The 27,074-nt window shown below is 42.4% G+C and overlaps 2 protein-coding genes across 4 annotated transcripts in view; both read left to right on the forward strand.

Annotated features, from left to right (window-relative positions):
- spg11 (SPG11 vesicle trafficking associated, spatacsin) overlaps nt 1-15,712 on the forward strand; it is a 90,385-nt gene extending 74,673 nt beyond the window's left edge. For 2 of the 3 annotated variants that reach the window (XM_014123970.2, XM_014123971.2), the window contains exons 30-40: nt 794-1,526; nt 4,163-4,308; nt 4,739-4,943; nt 5,277-5,414; nt 8,249-8,382; nt 10,050-10,157; nt 10,648-10,816; nt 11,283-11,359; nt 14,744-14,899; nt 15,127-15,278; nt 15,358-15,712. In XM_014123970.2, coding sequence (XP_013979445.2) covers nt 794-1,526; nt 4,163-4,308; nt 4,739-4,943; nt 5,277-5,414; nt 8,249-8,382; nt 10,050-10,157; nt 10,648-10,816; nt 11,283-11,359; nt 14,744-14,899; nt 15,127-15,278; nt 15,358-15,541 — 2,202 coding nt within the window. In that variant the 3' untranslated portion in view covers nt 15,542-15,712. The remainder of the gene's footprint in view (nt 1-793; nt 1,527-4,162; nt 4,309-4,738; nt 4,944-5,276; nt 5,415-8,248; nt 8,383-10,049; nt 10,158-10,647; nt 10,817-11,282; nt 11,360-14,743; nt 14,900-15,126; nt 15,279-15,357) is intronic. The other variant, XM_014123972.2, reaches the window with a different exon arrangement.
- Nucleotides 15,713-19,881: 4,169 nt separating this feature from the next.
- Nucleotides 19,882-27,074, forward strand: part of LOC106560753 (neuronal acetylcholine receptor subunit alpha-7) — a 29,825-nt gene continuing 22,632 nt past the window's right edge. The window contains exons 1-3 of the mRNA XM_014123969.2: nt 19,882-20,298; nt 24,320-24,459; nt 26,489-26,533. Of these exons, the coding sequence (XP_013979444.1) occupies nt 20,244-20,298; nt 24,320-24,459; nt 26,489-26,533 (240 nt within the window). The 5' untranslated portion in view covers nt 19,882-20,243. The remainder of the gene's footprint in view (nt 20,299-24,319; nt 24,460-26,488; nt 26,534-27,074) is intronic.

Consider the following 27,074-nt stretch of genomic DNA (forward strand, 5'->3'; position numbering starts at 1 on the left):
AACTTCTTCCATTTAAGAATGATGGAGGCCACTGTGTTCTTGGCGACCTTCAATGCTGCAGAAATGTGTTAGTATCCTTACCCAGATCTGTGCCTCGACACAATCCCGTGTCGGATCTCTACAGACAATTCCTTCGACCTCATGGCTTGGTTTTTGCTCTGACATGCACTGTCAACTGTGGGATCTTATATAGACAAGTGAGTGCTTTTCCCAGTCATGTCCAATCAATTTAATTTACCACAGGTGGACTCCAATCAAATTGTAGAAACATCACAAGGATGATCAATGGAAACAGGATGCACCTGATCTCAATTTTGAGTCTCATAGCAAAGTGTATGAATACTTATGTAAATAAGGTATTTCAGTTTTTTATTATTAATATATTTGCCAAAATGTTGAAAAACCTGTTTTCGCTATGTCATGATGGGGTATTGTGTGTTGATGAGGAAACAAATACATTTTATCCATTGTAGAATAAGGCTGTAACGTAACAAAATGTGGAAAAAGTCAAGGGGTCTGAATACTTTCCGAAAGCACTGTAAATGAGATATTTCTGTATTTCATTATCTATAAATTTGCAAACATTTCTAAAAACACTATCAATGTGGGGTATTGTGTGTAGAAGGGTGAGAAAAAAATATATGTAATCCTTTTTGAATTCTGGCTGCTACACATCAAAATGTGGAATAAGTCAAGGGGTATGAATACTTTCTGAAGGCACAGTACATGATTAATGTTTTGAGACAGGGACCATTGTGGCTTGACACTCCTTCTGATATCCCTCTTTAAAAAGTTACTCCAAGACCTCAGTGCCCTGAAGGCCAAGCGGCACTGGGAGAGGAGGGAGACCCGGGTGTCCTTCTGGAGGAAATGCCACGAGCAGTTCAGGACTAACAGCACTGGCCCTGGGGCCGCCTCAGAGTTCTTCCTGGCCCAGGCAGGTGCCTCTGAGCCTCACCGGGGCTCCGTGGCCGAGACAGAGCTGCTGTGTGTCCAGGAGAGGTGCCTTCTCCTCAGCCTGGCCGGCCACTGGCTGTCCTGGCTCACCCTAGCTCCCCTGGCACGTCTCGAGGACCTGGAGAAGCAGCTGTGGACAAGCCGAGTGCGCCAGCAAGTCCTGCTCACCGCCATGGAGAAGGAGAGCATGTTCGCCCTCCCGGCGCCCACCATAGCCCCCGAGGAAAACTCCTATGAGGCCCTGATCAGGGAGTTCTCCTTCTCCAAGATGGCAGTGCTCAACGAGCCCAGGTACCTGAGCTTAGACGGCCTGCCCAGCTTCTCCCCTGAGGAAGAGGGTGGGGAGAAGACTGGGTCGGAGGAGCAGGGTGCTCTGGCTATCCTGGTGGGGCAGCTGTTGGACGAAGGGTGTATCCACGAAGCGAGCCGTGTGTGCCGTTACTTCTCCTTCTGCTCCCGGGACATGTGGGTAGTGCTGCACTGCCGAGGCCTGGCCTCAGGCGAACTCCAGGCTGGCCTGCAGGACATGCTCACCTTTGAGGGCCTGCCCAAGAAGAGCATTCCCAGCTGTAAGCTCCACATGACCCTCAGTTAACCTACTAGATACACCCAAACAACAAACTACTGTTTGGTGCATGTCAGAGTTGTTCAAAATCAAATCAAATTGTATTGGTCACATACACATATTTAGCAGATGTTATTGTGGGTGTAGCTTAATTTTTGTGTTCCTATCTCCATCAGTGCAGTAGTATCTAACAATTCACAACAATACACACCAATCTAAAAGTAAAAGAATGGAATTAATATATAAATATTAGATTGAGCAATGTCAGAGTGGCATAGACTAAACTACTGTAGAATAGAATACAGTATATGCATATGAGATGAGTGAAGCAGTATGTAAACATTATTTAAACAGTATTGAAGTGACTAGTGTTCCTTATTAAAATGACCAGTGATTCCATGTCTATGTATATAGGGCAGCAGCCTCTAAGGTGCAGGGTTGCTAAACCGGGTGGAAGCTGGCAAGTGATGGCTATTTAACAGTCTGATGGCCTTGAGATAGAAACTGTTTTTCAGTCTCTCGGCCCCACATTCACCACCCAGGGGCGGCCCGTCTGGAATTCCTGGACTCAGTTACACAGGGCAGGGTTCAGACCCAGGGCTCCGAGCTTAATGATGATCTTGGAGGGTACTATGGTGTTGAATGCTGAGCTATAGTCAATGAACAGCATTCTTACATAGGTATTCCTCTTGTCCATATGGGATAGGGCAGTGTACAGTGCGATGGCGATTGCTTCATCTGTGGATCTATTGGGGCGGTAAGCAAATTGAAGTGGGTCTAGGCTGTCAGGTGAGGTAGAGGTGATATGATCCTTAACTGAGTGCTTCGGAGCGATAGTCATTTAGTTCAGTTACCTTTGCTTTCTTGGGTACAGGAACAATGGTGGACATCTTGAAGCAAGTGGGGACAGCAGACTGGGATAGGGAGAGATTGAATATATCCGTAAACACTCCAGCCAGCTGGTTTGCGAATGCTCTGAGGATGCGGCTAGGGATGCTGTCTGGGCCGGCAGCCTTGCGAGGGTTAACATGATTAAATGTCTTACTCACTTTGGCCACAGAGAAGGAGAGCCCACAGTCCTTGGTAGCGGGCCGTGTCAGTGGCACTGTGTTATCCTCAAAGTGGGCGAAGGTGTTTAGCTTGTCCGGAAGCAAAATGTCGGTGTCTGCGACGTGGCTGGTTTTCCCTTTGTAGTCCGTGATTGTCTGTTGACCCTGCCACATACGTCTCGTGTCGGAGCCGTTCAATTGCGACTCCACTTTTGCTCTGTACTGACGTTTTGCCTGTTTGATTGCCTTACGGAGGGAATAACTACACTGTTTGTATTCGGCCATATTCCCAGTCACTTTGCCATGGTTAAATGCGGTGGTTCGCGCTTTCAGTTTTGCGCGAATGCTTCCATCTATCCACGGTTTCTGGTTTCGGTAGTTTAACAGGTTTAATCTCCTATACACTTCCTGATGAACTCAGTCACCGTATCCGTGTATTCATCGATGTTACTCTGAGGCTACCCGGAACATATCCCAGTCTTCATGTGCAGAGGTCACAAGTTAAAAAACACTCAGACACATCCAAACAACAGTGCCAAAAATGTCAACAACCCTCTGAAGAATCAAAACAACACTCACATACACCCAAACAACAATTCAAAGATTGTCAGTAACAGTCACAACACATACATAGTTTATAGTCAGGTACGAAAGAGATTTGGACAATGACAGTTTGTTGGTTATTTTGGCTCTGTACTCCAGCACATTGATACAATGACACTGAGGTTAAAGTGCAGACTGATAGCTCGGGTGAACCGTTAAGAAATTACAGAATTTTTGTACATAGTCCCACCATTTTAGAGAACAATTCACTAATGTCTATTAAAGTAGTCAAAAGTTTAGCATTTGGTGCCATATTCCTAGCATGCAATGACTACATCAAAATAAACTGCAAATGCATCTGTAATTTCTAAACTGTTCACCCGATATGGATTAAAATACCCTCAAATTGGCCTCCCGAGTGGCGCAGCGGTCTACATCGCTGTGTTGCAGTGGGTTCGATCCCAGGCTGTGTCACAACCGGCCGTGACCGGGAGTCCCATAGGGCGGCGCACAATTGGCCCAGCGTCGTTCAGGTTTGGGGATGGCTTGGCCGGGAGGGCTTTACTTGGCTCGTCGCGCTCTAGCGACTCCTTATGGTGGCCGGGTGCCTGCGGGCTGACTTAGGTCATCAGTTGAACAGTGTTTCCTCCAACACATTGGTGCAGCTTCCGGGTTAAGTGAGCGGGTGTTAAGCATGGTTTGGCGGGTCATGTTTCAGAGGACGCATGACTCGACCTTCGCCTCTCCCGAGCGCGTTGGGGAGTTGCAGCGATGAGACAAGATTGTAATCAAGTAATTGGGGAGACAAAGGGAGCAAAATGTTTTTTTTAAATACCCTGAAATTAACGCTGACGACTAGTCAGCACTTTAACCTCATAGTCATTGTATTATTTCAAATCCAAAGTGCTGGAGTACAGAGCCAAAACGACGACAAATGTGTAACCGTCAAAACCCTTTTGAACCTCACTCTGTCTGGCCTTTTGCATTATTGACATATCCCCTCTTTGAACGCTGTCCACCTGTTTCTCTGTGAATGCTCCCACTCCAGCAACTAGTTTTAGCAGCCTGTCCTCCTTTGTGATGGTGCCCTCTCCAGAGGATCAAACGGTGACTCAGCTCCAGATACTGGTGGACGAATGTCGCCACGGAAAGAGCTACTGCAAGCAGGTCCTGAGTCTCTACGAGCTCTCCAAGGTACTCCCCTATCTTTTCCGACCTTAACATCAAAGTTGCTGCCTTTTCAGACCTAAACAACAGACAGCCTATTTTTGTGAAGTGAATTGAAGTTATGTACATTGCTGTGTGTTCATGAGAGCATTGTTGTTGTGTAGTATTTTTTATAATGTACTTTATTAATATCCTAGATTTGAATATACATGATCAGTGATTTCACTATCTAGTGTATTCAATTTCTACATGTCGTTATGAGTTGAACTTGGTCTTGTTCATTAGGGCACACAAAGGAAGATGTTTTAAAACGGTTTGGAACGTAAAATGAAAATGTGCTTTTCTTATTGTACAAGGGCAGGTATTTGCTCACTATTTCAATCAGTTCTTCCATTTGGTGCCCATTGAACACAACCTTGATCATGGTAACCTTTGACCCTTTGATACTGCTACCTAGGAGCTGCAGTGTTCATACAGTGAGATCTCAGCCGAGGAGCCTCAGGCAGTGCTGTGTAAGGTGCTACTGTCCCAGCAGCCGGAGCGCTATAAGAAGGCCCAGGCCTTCATCAGTGTGCAGGGCCTGCAGCCTGACACCGTGGCCCAGCTTGTATCCACTGCCGTGGTCCAGGGCCTGTTGGCCTCTGCACAGGACGGAGAGACTGGTGAGAGGAATGATGGATAGGTTGATTGATTGATATGGCTGCTTAAATGCAACTAATCGTCCCTCTAGAAGATTTTTGCATACTTTTAAATCCCTACTCATATATTGAATATGTTGTGGTTCTATTACCTACTAAAACCCATATTTTAGTCAGACGGATTCATTTTTAGTCCTAAGGTTACAGGAAATGTATAATCGTAGCTAAGAGCTCAGATAATTGGTTACAAAGCTTTAATATGCACCTCCTGCGCTATCCTTGCTATTGGACTTTATTACTGTCTTATTAAACCCTGAGTCAGACACAACGACTGTAGTGATTGGTGTGTGTTCACAGCAGAGAAGCAGATGTTCAGTCCAGAGGAAGGGAGAGAGTCCTTCTTGCAGCTGGCCAAGCTGTGTGGGGACCCCAACCTGGTGGGCATCAAACTGCTGGACCACATCCCCACTGTGCCACTGGGAGAGCTCGGCTGCAGTAAGACATACTCAATACTAGGGCTGTGACGATACCAGTATCGCAATATTTCTTTTCCATGGCAAAAATAAAACACGAAACAGAACAGACTCTTTGCTCTTTTAAAAACCTGCTGTATGTAAAATATTGTGTGCTAGAGCTTGGAAAATAAATAAAATGTGACTCTGGATGACAACATAACGACAACATTGCAATGCTGGTATCATCCCGGCCCTAGTCAATACTATAGTAACACTCTCACTGCCACAGTAGTGACAAACACTGGATAACATAGGCTGTTCTCTTATGGGAATGAAATTATTCCAGTCTATTAGCTGAGTCTTACTTCAGACACTAAATACTAGATAAACACTCTGTCATAGTACTGTAGTGATAAACAATGGTAATATAGTATTATCATGGAATTATTCCACTCTATTTAGTTAGTCAAGCCATAGTTCTTTAAAACCCCTTGCACTAGTGGGAATTTGCCTATATGGATAGGGCTACATTTAAATGTTTCTTACAGAAGAAATATGTAAAGCATATGCATAACCATGGTAGCAATCAAAAGGGAACAGTTTGGAGATTATGGGAAAATTATTAGACTAAAAGTGAGGACAAAACAGTTAATCTGACACTAACTGAATCCAAATGTTGATTTTATGTGCATTTTACATTTACTGTACTTTTTACCGCATTTGATGGTAACAAAATCTGAAAATACTATGGATACATTCAGTAACATGATAACAATATTCATGGGAAATTTGTGGTAGGTGCAACATAAGACAAAAAAAAAAGGTTTGAGTGAGAGGTCTAACTGGTGTCTGTCTCCAAATGGCTACACACCTCTCCAAAGTGTGCGCAGTTCCTACGTACAGTTGAAGTCGGAAGTTTACATACACCTTAGCCAAAGACATTTAAACAACATTTTTCACAATTCCTGACATTTTAATCTAGTAAAAATTCCCTGTTTTAGGTCATTTAGAATCACCACTTTATTTGAAGAATGTGAAATGTCAGAATAATAGTAGAGAATTATTTATTTCAGCTTTTATTTCTTTCATCACATTCCCAGTGGGTCAGAAGTTTACATACACTCAATTAGTATTTCGTAGCATTGCCTTTAAATTGTTTAACTTGGGTTGAACGTTTCGGGTAGCCTTCCACAAGCTTCCCACAATAAATTGGGTGAATTTTGGCCCATTCCTCCTGGCTGATTTCTTTTGATTTTCCAATAATGTCAAGCAAAGAGGCACTGAGTTTGAAGGTAGGCCTTGAAATACATCCACAGGTACACCTCCTCCACTTGACTCAAATAATGTCAATTAGCCTATCAGAAGCTTCTAAAGCCATGACATCATTTTCTGGAATTTTCCAAGCTGTTTAAAGGCATAGTCAACTTAGTGTATGTAAACTTCTGACCCACTGGAATTGTGATACAGTGAATTCTAAGTAAAATAATCTGTCTGTAAACAATTGTTGGGAAAATTACTTGTGTCATGCACAAAGTAGATGTCCTAACCGACTTGCCAAAACTATAGTTTGTTAAGAAAAAATGTGTGTAGTGGTTGAAAAACGAGTTTTAATGACTCCAACCGAAGTGTATGTAAACTTCCGACTTCAACTGTAATTTCAATGCACTTTTATGACTCAAAGAAGAGTCTTCAACTATAAGGTACTGTTTTGAGCTCTCCTAACTGTGCCGTTGAGGAACTAGAGCAAGCACACTTGTAGTTGTTTTCTTTGGAACACAGCACTGCGTCCCCGCCTTCTCACAATTACTGTTGTTTACACATTCCAAAATGTACGCATACCATTATCAATCACAATCTGGTAAGGTGGGCGTAATTTGAAAGCGCGCTCTATTGCCAGCATGGTTAGCTACGTTACAAAATATGATCTTACAGTGTTAGGCTTTCGCAAGGAAATTCGGAGAAGCCGATCATAATTTTGGTGCGCATATAATAGTCACGAGTGCATTCAGGTGAGCGTTCCCCGCCAAATTTCTTCACGATACGACAAACATAGGCTTATGTCATCTTGTAACTGTACATCAAGCATACAGTAGTGATCATAAATGACAAGTTTTTTGATATGGAAACGTTTAGTGCACATTTGGACTATCGGGTGTTTGGCTTGCTTGTATTACATTACATTTACATTTTAGTCATTTAGCAGACGCTCTTATCCAGAGCGATTTACAGTAGTGAATGCATACATTTCATACATTATATATTTTTTTCCCGTCCTGCCCCCCCGTGGGAATCGAACCCACAACCCTGGCGTTGCAAACACCATGCTGTACCAACTGAGCTATAGGGAAGGCTGAGAGATTTACCAGCAGGCCGTAGTGTTCGCTGTGGGCCAGGTGTGCGTGGCTAAAGTGGCGGGCAGCCTGCAAAGCGGTATTTATTATAATCCTCAATGTCTCATCTTTCAAAATACATAGAGTCCTCTTTATTTACAGCATTTCCCGCACTCAGACAACAAAACATTTGCAGAAGTTTCCCAATTAGTGGGAGGGATGGGGGCAACATCTTGTCGCGTGCGGTGTTCAAGTTCAGTATCGCTGTCAGTAAAAACGAATATTGAGACATTGAGACCTTGAGCTCTGACGTCATGTGTAGCGTGTTACTGTACAGCCACTGCGTTACAATTTAGGAGCTTATCAGTATCCAAAATCTTCTATTTCGAACCTGTATACGGGTATGTATGTAAAGAGCTACCAATGGAAATGAGTCATGCCAACCAGTTACTAATTCATTTGCAGTTTAATGCGTTACAGTGTATTGGTGGATAATATCATGTATAACGATGCATAATATCTAACTCTCCCTCTTGTTGTGTAGCGGTGGAGCTGTTGATCCTGGCCCACGATTGCTTCAGTCTGACCTGTAACATGGAGGGCATAGTGAGGGTGCTGCAGGCTGCCCGCCACCTTAGCCACGCACACCTGGCCCACAGCGAACACTACGGCCTGCTGGTAAATCTCTCTTGTCTGGTCACACATGGGCCTCCTTCCCAGTCATTGTATCGTAAATTACATTGTAATATATGTTGATGGCTTTGCAATGGATTACCTGGTGATATTTGACTATAAACGAATTGCTCCAAATTATTGTGTACAGTCGTGGCCAAAGGTTTTGAGAATGAGACAAATATACATTTTCACAAAGTTTGCTGCTTCAGTGTATTTAGATATTTTTGTCAGATGTTACTATGGAATACTGAAGTATTTCATAAATGTCAAAGGCTTTTATTGACAATTACATGAAGTTGATGCAAAGAGTCAATATTTGCAGTGTTGACCCTTCTTTTTCAAGACCTCTGCAATCCGCCCTGGCATGTTGTCAATTAACTTCTGGGCCACATCCTGACTGATGGCAGCCCATTCTTGCATAATCAATGCTTGGAGTTTGTCAGAATTTGTGGGGTTTTGTTTGTCCACCTGCCTCTTGAGGATTGACCACAAGTTCTCAATGGGATTAAGGTCTGAGGAGTTTCCTGGCCATGGACCCAAAATATCGATGTTTTGTTCCCCGAGCCACTTTTGCCTTATGGCAAGGTGCTCCATCATGGCTGTGTTCTTAGGAAAAATTGTGAGTGAGCCCACTCCCTTGGCTGAGAAACAACCCCACACATGAATGGTCTCAGGATGTTTTACTGTTGGCATGAAACAGGACTGATGGTAGCACTCACCTTGTCTTCTCCGGACAAGCTTTTTTCCGGATGCCCCAAACAATAGGAAAGGGGATTCATCAGAGAAAATGACTTTACCCCAGTCCTCAGCAGTCCAATCCCTGTACCTTTTCAGAATATTAGTCTGTCCCTGATGTTTTTCCTGGAGAGAAGTGGCTCCTTTGCTGCCCTTTTTGACACCAGGCCATCCTTCAAAAGTCTTCACCTCACTGTGCGTGCAGATGCACTCACACCTGCCTGCTGCCATTCCTGAGCAAGCTCTGTACTGGTGGTGCCCCGATCCCGCAGCTGAATCAACTTTAGGAGACGATCCTGGCACTTGCTGGACTTTCTTGGGCGCCCTGAAGCCTTCTTCACAACAATTGAACCGCTCTCTTTGAAGTTCTTGATGATCCGATAAATGGTTGATTTAGGTGCAATCTTACTGGCAGCAATATCCTTGCCTGTGAAGGCCTTTTTGTGCAAAGCAATGATGACGGCAAGTGTTTCCTTGCAGGTAACCATGGTTGACAGAGGAAGAACAATGATTCCAAGCACCACCCTCCTTTTGAAGCTTCCAGTCTGTTAAATCGAACTCAATCAGCATGACAGAGTGCTCTCCAGCCTTGTCCTCGTCAACACTCACACCTGTGTTAATGAAAGAATCACTGACATGATGTCAGCTGGTCCTTTTGTGGCAGGGCTGAAATGCGGTGGAAATGTTTTTGGGGGATTCTGTTCATTTGCATGGCAAAGAGGGACTTTGCAATTCATCTGATCACTCTTCATAACATTCTGGAGTATATGCAAATTGCCATCATACAAACTGAGACAGTAGACTTTGTGAAAATTAATATTTGTGTCATTCTCAAAACTTTTGGCCACGACTGTACTGTAAGCATGGTGGTGTTTTTCTCTTTTCTCTGTGCATGTGTATGCGTGTGTGCACTCACCTTGTGTTGCCCCCTTCAGGTGCGTCTCCTCACTGGCATCGGCAGATACAATGACATGACCTACATCTTCGACCTGCTCAACCAGAACCACCGCTTCGAGATGCTGCTCAGGAAAAAAGTGGAGTCGGTAAGAGGCGCACACACAGATCTGTCTCGCTCTCACACACACAAACGTAGAAACTGCACACACACAAACAACAGATAGAGATCGCTCTTCCCAAAACAGTCTCCGTTGAGGTCTGACAGAACACCCACAGAGACACAACAGACCTGTCAGACAGAGAGAGGCATCTAGTCATTGTATTTTAGCTGAGACAGGAAATATATATATCACAGGGGTTGTGTACATGCTGTTTTCCGAGAACACCATGCCTTAGATGTGTAGGACTGTCTTGGAGTACCAGAATTAGGACAATAGGAAAGGATATTTTCCTTTCACGTTGTCCTTTCCAGCACAGCTCCAGCAACTATTGGATGCATAACCAGGCCAGCCCAGTACAGCTCTGCTTGGGTCAGTTCAGTAATGTGAAAGGGGTATTAAAGTTTGTGTTTTGTAGTGCACTTGTTTATACTTATAGTACTCTAGTATCTAAACGGTGTGTGTGTGTGTGTTGCAGAACTTCCGGCTGAAGACGGCCCTGCTGGACTACATCAAGCGGTGTTTGCCGGGGGACAGTGAGAAGTACAACATGGTGGCCCTATGCTTCAGCATGTGCAGAGAGATAGGAGAGAACCACGAGGGAGCCGCCCGCACCCAGCTCAAACTGATCGAGTCCCAGCCTTGGGGTGAGCTATGACAAGGCCTACAGTTATAGGATGAGGATTACTACAGTTAAAGTATGAAGTCAGACATACTATATATTTCTGACGCATATAAAGAACATGGTATAGTGGCTGAGGTAAATTAAGTTTTCAATTCTGGAAGTGAATTAAAATTCAATTTATGAATTGAAACGTCCTCATAGAAAACAGTAGACAATTTTCATTTAATGAATTGAATGTCAAATCTCGAGTCAATAACTGAACTGACCCCAAACCTGGTGTCAAAGGATGTGTTTTTCAATATTGGAGTATCTTTCCTGTTGTATAAAGGGCAACTTCTTAAAATAGACTGTTGTAAAATGTTTCTGTTGCTTTAACTTTATTTGCACCTGAATGTAGCCTGTGTATGAGTCATTGACACAAACTCAATGAAGAGCTACAGGACATGCAGACAGTGTTTTTCACTCACTCCCTTCTCATCCCATAACAGCAGTGACCCCTGAACTCAAAAGTGCCTTGATAAAGGTTCTTACTCTCCTGAAGGATGCTGCAGAGAGCTATTCTAAGGTATTGTTATCCCTCCAACTATCAAACACAGGTCCTCTGTTTAGTGTTGCTTAATACTAGAAAGGTCTCCTTGGATCCCCCTTTGTGCCAATGACACATGTTTTGGACATCAACATTCGAACAGTCTAATAAGTAGATTTAATATATGCTATCCAAAAAGTTATCATTTGGTTGTGGTTATGAAGGTCTTACCTAACATTAGAATACGAAAATATATTTTTTAAAGAACAGAACATTTCATTACTTTATGTTACTGTACTTTTCAACATTTTAGAACAGCCTTATTCTAAAATGGGTTACATTTTTGTTTTGTCATGAATCTACACACACAATACCCCATAATGACAAATCAAAAACAGTATTTAAAAAAATAATATATTGCAAATTTATGATTACATTTTCTGGGGAAATATTACATTTACATAAGTATTCAGACCCTTTACTCAGTACTTTGTTGAAGCACCTTAGGCAGCGATTACAGCCTTGAGTCTTGGGTATGACGCTAGAAGCTTGGCACACCTGTATTTTGGGAGTTTCTCCCATTCTTCTCTGCTCTCAAGCTCTATTAGGTTGGATGGGGAGCGTCGCTGCACAGCTATTTTCAGATGCTGCCACTACCATGCTTCACCATAGGGATCGTGCCAGGTTTCCTCCAGACATGACGCTTGGCATTCAGGCCAAAGAGTTCAATCTTGGTTTCATCAGACCAGAGAGTCTTTTAGGTGCCTTTTGGCAAACTCCAAGCGGGTTGTCATATGTCTTTTACTGAGGAGTGGCTTCCGCCTGGCCACTCTACCATAAAGGCCTGATTGGTGGAGTGCTGCAGAGATGGTTGTCCTTCTGGAAGGTTCTCCCACCCCCACAGAGGAACTCTGTAGCTCTGTCAGAGTGACCATCGGGCTCTTGGTCACCTCCCTGACCAAGGCCCTTCTCCCTGATTGCTCAGTTTGGCCGAGCGGTCAGCTCTAGGAAGAGTCTTGGTGGTTCCAAAGTTCTTCCATTTAAGAATGATGGACGCTACTGTGTTCTTGGACTTTCAATGCTGCAGACATTTTTTGGTACCCTTCCCCAGATCTGTGCCTCGACACAATTGCTTTGACCTCATGGCTTGGTTTTTGCACTGACATGCACTGTCAACTGTGGGACCTTATATAGACAGGTGTGTGCCTTTCCAAATCATGTCCAATCAATTAAATTTACCACAGGTGGACTCCAATCAAGTTGTAGAAACATCTCAAGGATGATCAATGGAAACAGGATGCACCTGAGCTCAATTTCGAGTCTCATAGCAATGGGCCTGAATACCCTTGTAAATATTTTTTTTTTTTTTACTGTTTTCGCTTTGACATTATGGGGTATTGTGTGTAGATTGATGAGGAAAAATAATAATTGAATCAACTTTAGAATAAAGCTGTAACGTAACAAAATGTGGAAAAAGGGAAGGGATCTGAATACTTTCTGAATCCAGTGTATGTAGGGTGTCCTCACACTAGTACTGAGCGAAGACAGTGTGAGGAGAACAGAGATAACGTTAGATGGTTGTCTGACTGGCTGGCTGCAACTGCCTGAGCAGAGATGAGATGATGACTCTAAGGAATTAAAAATGATAGTCTACAGAATTGCAATATTTTATTATTTCCTATTTTTCAATTTGGACCTGACAGAGCCAATGGAAAATGTTCAATGTTTTGGCAGTTGAATGTCCATTATTTTTGCCTTTGGAATTTCTATTAAAAAGCTCTAATCATTTTGATGTAATTATTCATAATGCATTTAATGTTAATCGAAAACCGTGATAATTGTTTTGTAATCGTGTCAAAACTGAACTGAAAAAGCACTAATGGCTAAGTACTACCACCCAATCTACCCAGAGTGGGTGAAAACAGGCTTTGGTGATGAAATTTCACTTCTTTATGTTATAAAATACATTTTACCAAGACAAATATGATGATTCATGTTCTACGTCGTTCAGTGGGGTCTTTCACTAACATTTCATTAACAGTGTATCCAAATAGTCGGATTTCCTAACCGAATACATTCGATAATAATCACAGAGCTGTTGACAAGCGGTGCAGCTTTCTCGCAGCAACTTTTGAGGATTGTACATGTTGTGGTGGTCGTCTTCAAAGTTGTTTCTACGAGTCGCAAAAGCTAAATGGCACAAGCTGAATTAATTGTGAAAGGCTTTGAAAATAAAAAGATTGCGGTACGTTCAGTGCTCCCGTTGACATTTCACAGAGATTCGCTTGTTTTTGTGAGAAAATCTTCTAAACAGGAATTTCTCATTAATATGAAAAGCTTATACTAAAATATAAAACATATTATCCCACCTCTATATTATTTTATGTCCTGCGGATTCGAGTAGAAAGATGACGAGTTCAACGGGAAATGGGAACCCGTGAGGTAGCAATCATTCTCGCAAATCATCCAGCCTAGTTTACGCGATGCTGTGCAATTTTTCTTATTTTGACAACTTTTTTTCTCTGGCCTCCATTGATTTAGTCACCCTAATTTTGGCCACCCTACAAGGGTAAACATTCCAATAACTTTTGAACATAAGGTCCGAATTTTTGCCATATTTTGCGCAGAGGGAGGGAGCTCCCGTCTCGCTTTGTTCATGGTGCCTACCAGGCTTGTTTTTTGCGCATCGTTCGCTTCCCCTCGCTCATAAACTCTCCCATTCTCCCCTTTATCATACTTTACTTCATTTATTTCATCTGTTAAATGTATTTTTTTTTTTAAATTGGTATAGTTTATGTTCAGTTTTGAGGCAATTATCGGGGTGATTATCAACTGGTCATGGCACCTTCAACTGTCGGGAAAGCCATAAAAAAAATGATATGTCCTCCTAAAACTGGTTATAACTCAAATCAAATGTTATTTGTCACATAAAAACAGGTGTAGACTAACAGTGAATTGCTTACTTAAGGGTCATTTTCCAACAATGCAGAGTTAAAGATAAAAAATTAAATTGAAATAGTGACACGAGGAATAAATACACAGTGAATAATGAATAACAATAAAGAGTAAAAATAGCATGGCTATATACAGGGAGTACCAGTACCGAGTTGATGTGCAGGTTTACAAGGTAATTCAGTTAGCTATGTACATATAGGTATGGGTAAAGTGACTCCAGTTCTGTTTGTGATATAACACACTGTCGTTGTTAGAATTTTTATATAGACTTATTTAGGAAAAGTCAATGATGACTTAAAAAATAGCAGAGTAATAAAACATTTAAATTTGTTTTGCTTCATTATTATCTGGGTCTTTCTAGTGTTAATTGAACGTGAGTAATAGCTTTGCAGTGGAGATAAAAACTTGCTGTGTGTCTGTGTGTGTACGCATGCACGCATATGCATGCGCGTGTGTGTTGTCCCTCAGGACTCGTGTGTACGCCAGGCAGCACGTTGTGTCAAAATGGCAAAGCTGACCACACTCCAGCTCCACTTCCTGAACCACGGTCAAGACCAACGTGTCATAAACCTGCGCCAATCAGATCTCCTTGGTGCTATAGTGGCACTGCCCCGCTGTTACCAGGTAATGGCACTAAATGTAACCGTGGTATACTAAATCAATTATCCAAATGCTAGACTTGTGGTACCGGCGCTATTGTAATAGTGGGAGGAAAAATCAATTATCCCAATCCTAGACTTGGGAAGGATGTACTGAAATGTAGATTGATTCCCAGTAGTATGTCATAATGAGATGTAGCTAAGCTTATTTTAAGCTATTATTTTAAACTGTGTTGTTTCTCTTGTCGCTAGGCTTTTGTGTTGTCGGAGGCCTACGACTACAGTCCAGACTGGGCGGAGGTGCTCTACCAGAAGGTCATCCTCAGTGGAGACTTTGCTTACCTAGAGGAGTTCCGACTTCACAGGCCACTCCCCGCCTGCCTGTTTGAGGACATATCACAAAAGTAATTTCAGATGATTTCCACAATTAGGAGGGAATATCTTCTTGCTGATATTAATCATTGGTCTGGTCCTATCTTTCAGATTGACTCACAACACGCCTCCGAGCAGTGCGGGCCAGAACCTGAAGAGACTATTGCAACACTGTGATGACGTTTACACCTACTACAAGCTTGCGTATGAACACAAGTTCTTCGACGTGGCCAACATGTTACTTCAGGACTCCAAAACAAGCAGTTACCTAAATGACAGGCTAGGTACTAGGTAGCTGATTCGAAATGGCACTGCCCCTGTCAAATACCTCCAAATACGCATGTGGAATTTTTTACACACTCTTTTCTATAACATCTTTCATGGAGATGAATAGTTTCACGAAATAATGTTTTATTTTCTCCATGCAAAATCACTGACTAACTGAATAAATCTCATATTGATTGAAGCTACAGACTTCTGTCTTTACTTAAACACGATTGAGTGGTCATCCACAGAGGCTGTTATTATAGCTGTTGTTGTGATGTCTACCTAACCGAGGTAGACAAAGTAAATTATCCTAAATTGTAATAGAGTTAGGTTTGCAAAATGATAGTAACATTCCCCAAATTCCTGGGAATGCTGGAGTATTCAGGATTTTCATTTTTTTCCCCACTTGATTCCAATAATCTTTTAAACAGGATTTCTGGAAAACCTGGGAATTCTACGAAAGATACCGGAAAGGTGCAACCCTAAGTGGAGGACTTGGTGGACTGTATATTCTTAGGTTTGGTATTGCTTAATGTGTTCACTCCCAGGTGCTGATTGGGGCACATATGACAGTAAAGTGGATTACAGTTGTGGGTTTAATAAAGATGAGGATTCACACAGTATAGGGCAAAGCACAGCACAGTGTAGGATGTTAATGGCTTGATTGACAGCTTGAGTGTTAACCAACTTGGTTGTGTGTAGTCTGAAAAGACAAGGGGGAAATAAAGACACAATAGTGAATCATCGATATAAACAATCTCCAATTCACTATACTAAACAATAAGAATGTAACAACATGGCTATAACATCTTGATGCTATTCAAGACTATACAGCGGTATACAACATGATCGTGCCCGCAATAATTAGAGACTAAAAGCGTGTCGCTGCACATGTACTATAAAGCAAAGCACTGCCATCTTCAGGGCAATGCCACAACTGCATGAACTTGAAATGGTACGAGTGAGGTGTTCTCTCATTTATTTCTGGAAGTAGCTAGAAAACTAGCCAACTTTAGCCAGTTCGCTTAGGTGCTTCAATGCGGTTGAGAGGTCAGAATGCTGCGATCAGCCCTACACCTTGGCCAGAGTGTCCAGTGTGATCTATGAATGCTCTGAGAGTGAACAGCTCTGAATTCACGAATGGCCCAGAGCGCACACTGACACACTGGAGGCAATTTACGAACACACCCGTAGCTTCTTTTTTCTGACTCTGAGCTGGAGATCACCCAGAATGCTCTGCTCCACTTCACTAGTAGCCAGAGCTACAGCTCTAATATGATGAACTACTATTTCTTCACAGCCTTTCGTACACAAATCGTAGACTTGGGAAGAACACACTGAAATGCAGATTGTCAGTTTCAATGACCATGATTCCTTCTGACTCTCTTTGGTGCCCTTACAAAGCAATTAAACATGCCATGATATATCTGGGATGTATTAAGGGATGTACACTGAGTGTATAAAACATTAAGAACACCTTCCTAATATTCAGTTTCAGCCTCAATTTGTCAGGGCCTGGACTCGAAAGCATTCCACAGGGATGCTGGCCCATGGTTGGCTCCAATGCTTCCCACAGTTGTCAAGTTGGCTGGATGTCCTTTGGGTGGTGGACTATTCTTGATACACATGGAAAACTGTTGAGCGTGAAAAACCCAGCAGTGTTGCAGTTCTTGACACAAACCAGTGCGCCTGTCACCTACTACCATACGTTGTTCAAAGGCATTTAAGTGTTTTATTTTTCCCATTCACCCTCTGAATGGCACAATACATGTCTTAATGCTTAAAAATCCTTCTTTAACCTGTCTCCTCCCCTTTATCTACACTTATTGAAGTTGATTTACACTTATTGAAGTGACATCAATAAGGGGTTATAGCGTTCAACTGGATTCACCTGTTCAGTCTATGTCATGGAAAGAGCAGGTGTTCCTAACATTTTGTACACTCAGTGAATGTTAGTCATCAAACTGTGTTCGGCAATGTCCACAGAGGATTTTCCAGGATGCGTCCCAAATGACACCCTATTCCCTATACAGTGCACGACTCTTGACCAGGGCCCACAGGGTACCACTTGGGATGAAGCCCTAATCTCCGCCAGTGATACAGGGTTAATTCCCCTCCTTGGTTGGAGTGTTTGGGGTCCACCGTCCTTGAGGGGAAGACCCCTCATAAATAAACATGCTGTGTCCTCTCCAGACACTGCGATAGCATGGCTTTGATGAACTACTAGAATCAATGGGCCGCCAGCGACAAATCCTGCAAGGTTGGTTAATGACCTTGTCTGGTTTGATTAATAATTACAGGATTCACCAGGAGAGGGGATGAATGTTGCAGTACTGGCCATAGTCACTAGATGCCACTCTATGGTGCTTATAAGTCATACACTACATGATCAAAAGTATGTGGACACCTTCTCGTCATACATCTCTTTCCAAAATCAGGGGCATTAATATGGAGTTGGTCCCCCCCTTTGCTGCTCTAACAGTCTGCACTCTTCTGGGAAGGTTTTCCACTAGATGCTGGAACATTGCTGCTGGGACTTTCTTCCATTCAGCCACAAGCATTAGTGAGGTCGGGCACTGCTGTTGGGTGACTTAGGCCTGGCTCGCAGTCGGTGTTCCAATTCATCCCAAAGGTGTTCAATGGGATTGAGGTCAGGGCTCTGTTCAGGCCAGTCATGTTCTTCCACAACAATCTCGACAAAACCATTTCTGTATGGACCTCGCTTTGTGCACGGGGGCATTGTCATAATGAAACAGGAAAGGGCCTTCCCCAAACTGATGCCACAAAGTTGGAAGCACAGAATCGTCTACAATGTAATTGTATGCTGTAGCGTTAAGATTTCAATGGAACTAAGGGGCCTAGCCCGAACCATGAAAAACATCCCCAGAACATTATTCCTCCTCCAACAAACTTTATAGTTCCTCCGTGGACTGCCAGATGGTGAAGCGCGATTCATCACTCCAGAGAACGCGTTTCCACTGCTCACAGAGTCCAATTGTGCGTGAGCTTTACACTGCTCCAGCCGATGCTTGGCAGTGTACATGGTGATCTTAGGCTTGTGTGCGTTTTTGTGCTGACGTTGCTTCCGTAGGCAGTTTGGAACTAGGTAGTGAGTGTTGCAACCGAGGACAGACTATTTTAATACGCTCCTGCACTCGGCGGTCCCGAGCTTGTGTGGCCTACCACTTCGCGGCTGAGCCATTGTTGCTCCTAGATTTTTTCACTTAGCATATTTTTTGTTTATTTGATAGGATTAAAGATGGAGAGAGTGTGCTGAACTAGCAGTGGGACGGATTTGAACCCATACTGCAGCGTTATATGTGATCTGGAGGCAGCGGCCTAGACTGCTAGACCACCCTAGGCCACATGCACTGATAGGTTAGCTGCTATCAGTATTCACATTTGAAAATACCTTTTTGTTGCTCCTTTAATAATGAATGACTTTGTATTCTGTGGGTTTATTGATAATAGGCTCCTACTTCAGACTTAAGTTTTTCTCATGAATTAATTTTCTCATTGCGTCAATGCTTACTGCATAATTCAGTGTGCTGAGTCGTCAAAGTATGTACAGTGAGGGGGGAAACGTATTTGATCCGCTGCTGATTTTGTACGTTTGCCCACTGACAAAGAAATGATCAGTCTATAATTTTAATGGTAGGTTTATTTGAACAGTGAGAGACAGAATAACAACAACAAAAAATCCAGAAAAACGCATGTCAAAAATGTTATAAAATGATTTGCATTTTAATGAGGGAAATAAGTATTTGACCCCCTCTCAATCAGAAAGATTGCATGGGGTTAGTGGACATGTGGGTTAATTGATCTTGAGCAGCCAAGATGATCAATAGCGTACTTAATGCATGTTTGATGTGGTCTCCCTTCTATTGCAGGAAAAGAGCCCAAAGGTTCTACAATCTTCTCTGTGTGAGAAAGGACTGTTTAAGAGCTGTCCATGGTTCTGATTAGATACAAAAGGAGCATTCTGTACTTCTACCACAGTTTTAAAGTATGGAATAGAGATAATGAAGTATTATTAGTCAGATGGTCCCTCACACTTTAAATGTAATTGTTTCCTTTATGGAAGCACATCGTCTTTTTACAGGTAGTCATTTTAATTAACAGCCCAGTACAGTGGCTTCTTTCACATCATAAAGTATACATTTAAGGTTTGTGGGTTAATTCATCCGCCATAATATTTACTTTTCAGTCGCCATAAATTTGGCAATATTATTAGCTAAATCTACAGGTGATGCAGTGTTTGTGCGTTTTTGCATAAACATATGTAGTCTAGTCATAATCATATTCAATTGGGGTATTGGCAACCAGAATAGACATTATGTTAATAATTCCCAGTGAATGATTGTCACACTCTCCTACTGTATGCCTCCTCGAAATATTAGCTGCCAGTGCGGTTATTCGATGATTTGCCTCTGCAAAGACAGCATGACTAGTTCTGTCACAGCCATGTGAGTTTAGTGTCGCGATTCGCATTTTCATTTTGGAGGGCTTCAAGGAAGAGCACCCGACCAACCCCCCTGGAGCACAAATCCAAATCCGTATCTTCGCATGTCAAGCCTCGTTATCAGCTATTTTCAACCGTTTGGCAGGCGTTGTCTGGGATGCCCGGTGACTTTTTGGCGTTTTTTAATTACCGGTGACTGTACAACAGTGGTCTCGGAACTGTCACATAGTCTAGGCTATCATAGGAGGCACATTTGGTCTGTCATGCAATGGAGGCTCGGATTTTTACCCTGTATTTACTTACCATCGTCTGCTTGTTTCACGGTAGGCAACGTTGTGCATGTGTTATCATAATGTTATTATAGTGAGATTTTGAATCCGTGGGTTCGATGTTCATTGTCAATTACAAAGAGGGCTTTGTCAATTACAGAGAGGGCTAGTCTTGATTCGGTTATATGAGAAACTTAGAAGTGTAGCTTCTTCTGACATTGTTTTAGCCTACATCGACATAGATTTATCTTCGTGGCGGGCCAACCATTATTCGGCCATTGACAGCATCAAGGACAAGGTCCCTCACCTGTGTACACTTTCTACATTAAACAGTGCGCCTTGCAGTGTTGCGAAGCAAGAGTCCCCACTTAAATCTTAGACATAAGTTACATACTTATTATTATTATTATTATTTAACACACTACTCCTCTTACATTGTTTAAGCTAAAAACGCCGTTAAAACTTTAAAACGTGCAAACTGGTCTGGTTTGAGTAGCTTGCATACAACTTTTTGGATCTCTTTTTTTAATTAAGCTTTTTTGTCCTCCGACTTTCATGGGATTTCCAGCAGCATTTTTAAGGGCCGATTGTGACTTCATGACTCCCAACATTCTGTTCTATTCACTGTAAACAATGTAACCTTTGACACAAATCAGCTACTTTGGCCACTCTTCCAACAATTTATACAAAAAAAGTTTACTTCTCTGCTATTCAAATCTGAAATCGATATTAAAATATATTCTACCAATCTAACAATATAGCTGTATTAGTAACCTCATTAACAAATTATTTTCCAACTTTTTGCAAATAACTGACATTTTCACCACTTTCCCAGCACTTTAGACACAAACGTAGATGGTTTGACACCTTGGTCTACTTCTCTGCTTTTTACATTTGGAATCAAAATAGAATAATCTTCTACCAATCAAAAGTTACAGCTGTTTCTCAGAGTGGCGAAAAGTAGCTAGCTAACGTCAGCTAACCGCTTTGTCATGTCTCTTCATTGAACAGCCCAAACGGAATGTTGCTATGGATACTCACACACGTAGAGGAGTGCATGGGGTAGTGTAGGGAGAAACGGACAGACGAGAGACAATCCACTACTAATGGAAGAAGTTGCTGTATTTGTTACTGTATTTGTTATTTCATGTTTAACAATCGGGTCCCGGTAGAGTAGGGCCTGAACCTCGCTGACATGGGCAGGGCTCGCGCTAAAATATTATGCCTTTCTGCTTTTCTTTTCTTTCAAACCTCTGACCAGTTTCCCGACAGGTTAGACAGAAACTTAGAGGGTATGACTTCTTCCTCGACTTCACCTCTATTCAAGCTGAAATGGTGATCACGGTTAGCCTAAATATTTTATTTATTGGATAGAACTACAGCTAGGTATAAGTAGGTCTACATACAAACATATTGTTCTACATAGTTCTTCAACGACCACAAAATGTATTTTAAAGAGCTGTCATCACTCGATGCACCATCATATTTCTCTCCCAAAATAATATCCTAAAACGTTCTAATACCTTATGAGTTCCTCCCTTCCAGGACAACAGCAAGTCTTCAAATTCAGAAAGCAAAAACCAAAGTTGCATAACCATGATTTATTTTTTTCTTGTTTCAACACGGACTGCAGTTTTTGAAGGACCACAACAACCAGAAACAGGATCTTAGGAAAGCTTGAATGAATCAATGAATGAATGTATTTGCAGCAGGGAAAATGGCAGGGCATCTGACTTCACTTGAGTAAAAAAAATGTAAACTTCTACCACAAAAATACTTTTAAAGGTCCAATGTAGCTGTTTTGATCCCATTTCTATGATTGTTTTCAATCAAAATGATCAAAAATAGCTTCTAAGCAAGAATTTAGTTATGAAAACAAAACAATTAGCCATTATTGGCAGAGAAGGTTTGGAACTCTTTTTCTTATTGGTCTGTTGACCAATTTACCGCCTGATGATGTCACCAGGCAAGCCAAGACTCCATCCTACCAAAACAGGCAAATGTTTTAAGCAGTCTTTTCAAACAGCTCTTACACTAAAACGGCATTAACATCATTTTCACAAAGTCACAGGATTATTCCAACCTCATAGTATACACTATATACACAGAGGTATGTGGACACCCCTTAAAATTCTTCTATTTCAGCCACATCCGTTGTTGACAGGTGTATACAATCGAGCATACAGTCATGCAATCTCCATAGACAAACATTGGCAGTAGAATGGCCTTACTGAAGAGCTCAGTGACGTTCAACGTGGCGCGGTAATAGGATGCCACCTTTCCAACAAGTCAGTTCGTCAAATTTCTGCCCTGCTAGAGATGCCCTGGGTCAACTGTAAGTGCTGTTATTGTGAAGTGGAAACGTCTACGAGCAACAGTGGCTCTGCCGCAAAGTGGTAGGCCACACAAGTTCACAGAACGGGACCGCCGAGTGCTGAAGCGCGTAGCCCGTAAAAATCGTCTCTCCTTGGTTGCAACACTCACTACTGAGTTCCAAACTGCCTCTTGAAGCAATGTCGGCACAAGAACTGTTCGTTGAGAGCTTCATGAAATGGATTTCCATGGTTGAGCAGCCACACATAAGCCTAAGATCACCATGTGCAATGCCAAGCGTCAGCTGGAGTGGTGTAAAGCTCGCCGCCATTAGATTTGTGTTCTCTGAAGTGATAAATCACGCTTCACCATCTGGCGTGGAAGAATTTGACTTGCCTGCACAGAGCACTGTCCTCAACCCCATCGAACACCTTTGGGATGAATTGGAACGCCAACTGCGAGCCAGGCCTAATCACCCAACATCAGTGCCTGACCTCACTAATGCTCTTGTGGCTGAATGGAAGCAAGTCCCTGCAACAATGTTCCAACATCTTGTGGAAAGCCTTCCCAGAAGAGTGGAGGCTGTTATGGCAGCAAAGGGGGGACCAATTCCATATTCATGCCCATGATTTTAGAATGAGATGTTTGACGAGCAGGTGTCCACATACTTTTGGTCATGTAGTGCATCAGCAGGTACAATTTACGCCTCTTAGAGCAAACAAGTGGAAACTGAAAGGTGCAGATCTTCTGATCAGCAATGAAGTGGAAAACTCAGTTTCAAAGGTAAATGATGAGGATGTATTTTGGTATTTTTCCCCCAACCTAATCTCATAGACTAGATGTAACATAGTACAGTAAAGCCAAGATGTTACATTTGTTATGGTGACACAAGACAGAATTTTACTTAACCCTTTTAGATAACCCTTCCCCTAACCTTAACCCTTTAACCTAATTCCTAACCTTAACCCTAACCCCTAGCCTAGCTAACATCAGTGTTAGCCACAACAAATTGGAATTTGTAACATATCATATGTTTTGTAAATTCATAACATATTGTAAGTTTAGCAAATTCGTAACACATTGTACATTTTGCAAATTCGTAACATATCATACAAAATGTATGATGGACATCCACAAATGAATACATACCATACGAAACATAACATATCATACTAAATGGAATGATCAAATTTACGTACAGAATAATACGAAATGCTCTGACACCAGGTTGTTTTTCCGGACTGCAGTACCTTGCCGTTTGAGCTGATAGTTGCGGTCTTCTCTACAATGTAAGGAGAAGAGACAGACTGATGTGTCTTCAGATATGTGAAGCAGATGAGACTGGATGGGGTTCAAGACCAAAAACAGACAATAGAGATGATTTTGTTTGCCTTATTTATAGCTGTATAGCTTTGTATGAAATTGCACACCAGTATCAAATTCAAAAAGGTATGCTGTATCTTAAAGCCTTGACTTTACTGAATATGTGAAAAATTGGCACTACAAAAATAAATGCTTTCTGTAGTACTGTTTTATAAAGTTCTTCGGAGTTGAAATTTTATCACATCTCTGTCCCACCTGGCACAGACTTCAGTTCATTGTCTAGTTTTGATTTACATTTGGTTGAGCTTTTATTTATTTTTCCAGACCGTAACATACAAAATGCAAAAAATATAAGGGTTGCAAACTGTGTGTGTGTGTGTGTGTGTGTGTGTGTGTGTGTGTGTGTGTGTGTGTGTGTGTGGGCATGAATGGCCCCTAGTGTCTCTACAGGGACAGCACCAGCGCAGACTGTACAAGGACCTGATGCGAAACTACAACCCTCTGGAGCGTCCCGTGTTCAATGACTCCCACTCGCTCACCGTACACTTCAGCTTCAGCCTCATGCAGATCATGGATGTGGTGGGTCTGATGAGCCATCTGTCAACCCATACACACACACACTGTTAGCACGCAATGAAAGAAACACTGACAACATCACCGTAACACATAGTGATGGATATATCAGATCTCCCCTCCGAAGCACTAGAGATGATATCAAACACACACACACATACACACTCTAACCTGTGATAGGATGTGTGAGCCACATTAACAAGAATCCCTGTGCGGCTGTGTTTCCCGGTCGGTGCTCAGCTCGCCCACAGTGCTGCTGAGAGAGGCAGCAGACCTTTTTCCCCCCCTGTGTGTCTGATGCACTCCCCCCTGCCAGGGCACTGCCAGCAGGGGAGCTGAAACAACATACCTCTCCATCATTACACCCAGCATCTGACAAAACCAACGTTCCCTGGGCCCACAGAATACCACTGTTTTTGAAAGTATCTACGTATATGTTATTGAGGAGATAAGAAAGAGGAAAGTGAGGATTTGTGATAAAGTAGCAGTAGTTGAGGGATTTAAATCCACCCAGTCACAAGCACACCGTCTTGGCCAAAATCATACTGTTGTGTCAGAAACAGCCTCCCTGCTTGGAATGTATATCATACTGGTGCTATGGAACTGTCTGTGCGTACTGTAGATCTATAATCTAGATGGGAGGAAAGCACAGGCAGAGAACGGTGAATGTGCTGAAATGATCACTTACCATAATATCAGAGATGGAATTGGAAGGGAGCGTGTTTCCCGAGTGAAAATCACAGGCAGAGCATTTTGACAAATGTGACATTAGTGAGTGATTTTTAACAATCTTATTCCAACTTTTCATGCCTACTGTTCTCTACGATACTACTCTTGCTGCTTCTTTCCTAATTGCACTGTAAGTCTTGTAAAGGCCACAGTGTGTGCAGGCTTTTGTTCCCACCCATCTCTAATACACAGTTTTAAATGATAAACTACTTAAAATACCACAATTAGTTGAAAGGTGTGTTTGTGCTGGGCTGGAACAAAAGTCTGCACACGGGCTGTAACAACGGTTAATGTAATAACACCAGCTATTACATTAACCTTTGTAACAGGGGTCCTCGAGAACAGTTGCCTATCCCTGGTAAATAGCTACACTGAATAATTCATTGTCATTCTTTGTTTCATTCTTTGTTTCACCATTTCTACTCTGTTGTTGGTGGAGATTGTGTTTTGGGGGGACCCCAGCTGTGTGCTGCGTTGGGATTAAATGAGACCCTATTTCGTGCAGTGGGAGCCCTGCTGGATTGGGAAACATTAGTCACAATTCACTACACGTGCCTGCTCCCATTTACTTCTAGCTAATCACATTTTAGGGTACAGAGCACATTGCATCCATGATTATACAATATTACATGGATGATTTAAGATGATATATATAATATATTGTGAGAAATAAAAAACGTAAGTAAACAAATATACTTTGAAAAGTTCAAAAAATAAGTCATCAAATCAGTCTGTGAGTCCGTGAGCACGAGGTTCATGTTTGCAGCTACTGCAATTGGCCAGTGACCATTTATGAAGCCACACAGTTGAGCCTTCCTGGAACTCCAACGCCAACAGCTGGGGTCTGTGGCGGCTGCAGCATTTGCCCATAAACAGGAAAGAATGATATGCATCCACTGGTAAAAGTTGAAGTATGCCGCATTACCCACCGTCCAGCACCCACAGACCAATAACCTTCCCACTTTTAAACAACATTACCTCCAGGTCTTTTCATCTCAACCATTGCTTTGGAGCAGCTTGTGTCTTTTAATAGAAATGCTTGGCTGGTGTTGTTATGCAGATGCAGTAGCTCCATGTTTTGCTCCCTGCTTGTGAGAGGATTTAAAATGCAGGACATTTATCAAAGTGACGTTATTCATAGTCATTTGCCCTTTATCGGCAAGTGGCCATATCTAAGACGGATTACAGCTAGCGAAAAGTCCTGTCCCAGCAAGACTTTTATTAAGTGTGGCAGGTGGAGCGACAAATTAGAATATTTTCTAGCATTGGTTGATGACAGACATTGATTGTGTTTGTATGTTTACAGGATGAGAAGAACCAGGTCCTGACGACCAACATCTGGTTACAGCTGGTGAGTTCTTTCCTCATTCGAACCTTGAGTCTAAGAGTATGTGGCATGTGAAGATATGCGTCAAAACAGACAGAGGTTCATATCAAGACACTTGTCCTCCATCACCCCCTTTCCTTCTCCCGGGTAGAGTGTCTTTGTGATCATCAGTCCTCCTTTATCGAGTCAGACAGTTAGGCCCCCCTGTATGTCAATGAACACTACTAATGCTCCTCAATTACCAAGCAACAGTATATTTTAAGGGTCATGCTCAAGAACGTCCTTAGACGATCTACTACACCTAACAAGCTTGATGGATATGTCTGTCAGCTCTGCCCTTTATCCCAAAAACGTCCCCTACACCCTCCCCCCCATCCTATCCCCCTCATCCTTGACAAACTGGCCCTCAGCTTCATTCCCAACCCTCACTGGGATAGGGGAGTGCCACTACATTAAGAAAATTAAACCGTGCTCTCACAGACCATTGCAGATGGGCTGGCGAGTGCCAAGGGGACAGTGCCTAGATGGACTCAGAAGAAAATTGTGAATCAAATGTCCATGATAA

The sequence above is a fragment of the Salmo salar genome, chromosome ssa10 (assembly GCF_905237065.1).
Source record: "Salmo salar chromosome ssa10, Ssal_v3.1, whole genome shotgun sequence".
Lineage (NCBI taxonomy): Eukaryota > Metazoa > Chordata > Actinopteri > Salmoniformes > Salmonidae > Salmo > Salmo salar.